This window comes from Cyberlindnera jadinii (genome assembly GCF_001661405.1).
Source record: "Cyberlindnera jadinii NRRL Y-1542 unplaced genomic scaffold CYBJAscaffold_4, whole genome shotgun sequence".
Lineage (NCBI taxonomy): Eukaryota > Fungi > Ascomycota > Saccharomycetes > Phaffomycetales > Wickerhamomycetaceae > Williopsis > Williopsis jadinii.
This window is the reverse complement of record NW_017963655.1, coordinates 126,861-130,898: the sequence shown is the minus strand read 5'-3', so window position 1 is coordinate 130,898 and position 4,038 is coordinate 126,861. Positions and strand designations below refer to the sequence as shown.

The 4,038-nt window shown below is 44.8% G+C and overlaps 1 protein-coding gene across 1 annotated transcript; it reads left to right on the top strand.

Moving 5' to 3' along the window:
- Window positions 1-947: 947 nt before the first annotated feature.
- Window positions 948-1,196, top strand: CYBJADRAFT_125699 (uncharacterized protein; the record flags this gene model as incomplete). Its single annotated transcript, XM_020212609.1, has 1 exon — window positions 948-1,196. A coding segment is annotated over one exon (249 nt), but the record flags the coding sequence as incomplete, so codon positions are not given.
- Window positions 1,197-4,038: the final 2,842 nt, after the last annotated feature.

Here is a 4,038-nt window from a genome sequence, read left to right as displayed (position 1 = left end):
AAAATGGGCGAAAGAGAAAAAAGTACACACACACAACCACAAAAAGAAAATCACCTAAGAAAAATAAACATTGAGACATTAAGTCCAACATTCACTACAAAACAAGGGGTGTTTTGCTAGAACAGGGAAAAAGGGAAGAGACATCTGTGCTAAGCAGCTCGATCAACTCTGTCTACTACACCTAAGGTTGCTATTCCACTGATTACAGAGGCGCTGTCTTTTTTCTTTGTGTGTTTTCCTATAGTTGATTTTTCCTCTCTCGCAATCCTCTCGGATTGATTTCATTGTTGATACTGAGGTACTAGCGACCCATAACAATGAACTGGCAACAAGAGCTGACCAACCAGGAGCGACTGAGATACGTCGCGGTGCTGATCCAGTCGCTCAAGGAGCTCGCTGTGACTACGAATAACCCTGCTGGGCTGGATATGAACAAGTTGAAGCAAAGCGCCGAGGAGTTTGAGAAGTACTGTTTCCAGAACGCAACGTCGAAGGCGAGCTATATAGATTTCTTCCGTCAGAAGGTGCTGAGCATCAAGAGTTCCACACAGTCACAGAAGCTGAGACAACAACAGCAACAGCAGCAACAAGGTGGCAATCTTGGGAATCTTGGGATGAACCAAGGGCAACAGCCTCAACAACAGCAATCACAAATGTCTCAAAATCAACCACAACAATCACAACAACAGCAGCAGCAGTCTCGCCCTACAAACCCAAGTCAAATATTCCTCGCTCAGCAGGCCCAAGCTAGACAGCAAGCTGCGCAGCAGCTGCGTAACCAGCAGCAGCAGCAGCAACAACAACAGCAGAAACAGTCTCAGGCACAGCAACAGCAGCAGCAGAATCAAGCTATTCGGGGTAACTTTGTCTCAAATAATGGTAATAACTTCAGTGGTATGGTTAACCAACAAGCTAATCCTCAGGGCAACTCGCAGAATGGGATGAATATGACACAGCAGACACAACAGTCTACTACAATGGATACCCAAATGTTGAGTCAATTGATGAAGACTACACCAATTCCTTCTGTTCTTTTGCAGAGAATTCCAAATTTGCCTCCGAATGTGAATACGTGGACACAGATCTTTGGATTGATGACAAGCGGGCAGTTAAATCAGAGCTATGCACCAATTATTAGACAAGCGTACAGTGTACATCTTCAAATGCTCCAGAAGCAACATGCCCAGAAGATTCAACAGGCATCGCAGCTGAACAATCAACATTTGCAGAATAATGGTCAACAGAATACTGCCGATTTGGGTGAACAACTTAGACTTCAACAAGAGTTGAGAACCAGGCAATTACAGCAGCAGCAACAGCAACAACAGCAGCAGCAGCAGCAAAAGACAACAGTTGGCGGTCAACAATCACAATCAAAACAAACTGTACAACAACCACAGCAGCAGAAACAACAGATTCAACTTCAGGATCAACAAAACCAACAGGGTAACATGGGTCAAATTCCAATTAATGTACAACAACAGCTCACACCTCAAGAGTTACAACGACTAACACAGAGTGCGTTGCAATTGATGACGAAATTACAGAATGAAAAGCACCTGCCACCTACTTTAACTGATGAACAAAGAAATGTTTTTATTAAGAGATATATTGCACGTCAACAGCAGTTAAGAGCGGAGGCATTGAATAACATGCAACAACGACAACAACAGCAGCAACAACAACAGCAGCAGACATTTGTTGGTGGCCAGAATCAGCTTTCTAATCAGTTTAATGGTGCTAAACAACAACCAATGCAGACACAAACACAGGTGAAACAGAATCAAATACCACAGCAAAATTGGAACAACGTCAATGCTAATAACGTCAATGCTAACAACACAACCAACACATTAGACTCCAACTTAACACAGCAGCAGTTGAATGCTAGGAGATTGACTTTACTGCAACAAAAGCAACAGCAACAGCAGCAGTTTCAGAGACAGAGTCAAGCACAACAAGCTGCTAATAATACTCGTCAACAAGGGACTCAGCAGATTCAACCTCAGCCTCAACAGACACAACTGTCTCAACCTCAACAGCCACTTCAACAACAAAGAACCCAACAAAGGGCTGCTGATCCAAGTTCTCACAGAAGCTTTATGGTTCCCACAGAGAAGGATCGTGTGGATTTGAGGATGATCTTGAACGAAGTCTCGAAGGTTCCGATAAAGTTACAAAACTTAACGAACCAGTTGAACACAGAACAGAAACAGATTGTGAGTTCAAAAGTGCAGAGTTTATTACTTCCGTTGTTTAACTTGATTGAGCAACTGGTACCAACGTTCTATACCTTGACGAAAAATGTTGATGGCACGAAGAAGTTACTTCATATGCGTTTTATGGTGAAGGAAGTATTGGATGGGCTGAGAAGAGGTGAGTACTACGCTAGTCCAGATCTGCTGGAAAAGGTGAAGACTCAATCGCAGAAATATGTGGAGTTTGTCAAGGAGCAAATTAAGAGGAAGTCTGGACAAATGGCTATGGCTTCTCAGCAGCAGTCACAACAACAGCCTCAACCTCAACCACAGCAAATGATGCCACAATCTCAACCCCCAACACAAGCAACAATGCAACAACAACCGTCAATGATTCCACAGCAATCACCTATTATGAATGCTTGGGGTAACAATGCTGCTGGTGCCATGAAGAATCTCAGTCCTAATATTACTCCTCAGCAGTTGTTACAGAGAAACCAGCAGCAGATGAATAGGCAGAATATTACTCCTCAGCAGTTGTTACAACAGCAACAGCAGCAACAGTTGAACTATCAACCAGGCTCACAGGCTCAGAATTTGAACACAACAATTAGTGGTATGGACATGCAGATGACCAATAGTGAAAACTTTAATGCTGGTGTTGATGTGAATTCGTTGAGTGGTAAACTCTTCTCACCGGAATTGGCCAACATCAACAGGCTTAACTCATCACCTGCTATGCCGAATGCCAGTTTCCCACCTTCTGCCAATTTCTCTAATTCTCCACAACTTGGATCTGCTGCGACTTTCCAGCAACAGAAACCACAACCACCACTCCAACCAGCGAACTTTGCAAAGACGCCAACTGTTCAAGGCCGTGTACCACAACCAATTCAACCAGGCGGTCCTGTCACTGTACCACCTGTCACATTTCCTAAAAAGGCCCCGGCAAAGCGCAAATCCAAGAGTTCTACGAAGAAGAACACATCAGCTGCTTCTACACCAGCAAGTGGCCCAAAGTCTGCGATTTCTCCAAAACCATCACAAAGCACTCCGGCTTCGCAGGCACCTATTCAGGGCGCATCACAAGTGAAAGATGGCTCTGTACAAGCTCAGTTGCTGAAGAAAGAGCAAGAGATACAGTCCAAGGAGGCTGCTTCTATGAAGTCCTTCAACGATTACAAGCAGAGGAGATATGACATTTGGTTGACGAGACCAGTAGATTCCTTTGCCCTTGCTCTGGCCAATCTCTTGGAGTTGAGTGATGAGGAGGCAAAACTTGTTGATTCCAAGTTGAAGTCTGTTGGCGATTTGAAGGACTCCCCGTTCCAGAAGGGCTTAACACCTTCGGCCATTTTGCAAACACCGTTGACATTTTCCAACGCTTCCAAGACCCCTGGATCTACCACTGCAAAGGGTGCTTCCACCGTTGCTGCTACGACTTCCTCCGCTTATTTGACCTCACCAAAACAGTCCCCAGTGTCAAAGGATGACCCATTGAGCAGATGGAGACCAAAGGTCTCCAGGGACGCGATTGTTTCTGTGTTTAAAGAGTCGTCCGAGATCAAGAGGCTGATGTTCAACTGTATTTCCGGCTTGTCGACAAAGTCCACTCTGGTCATTCCTACTCCTCCACCGGATCTAAAGAGGAAGTGCGCTGCGGATTGTGACACCAAGCAGACTGTCGACGATGGCAAGGTGTTGAAGTTTGTGAGACTGGATGACGATAACAACTTTTATGACGATCAGGGGAACAAGCTAGACAGCGAAGTGATGTGGAACGACTTCAACTACTGGACCACACATCTACAAACAGGCGATCTTGAGTAGTAGGTTCATG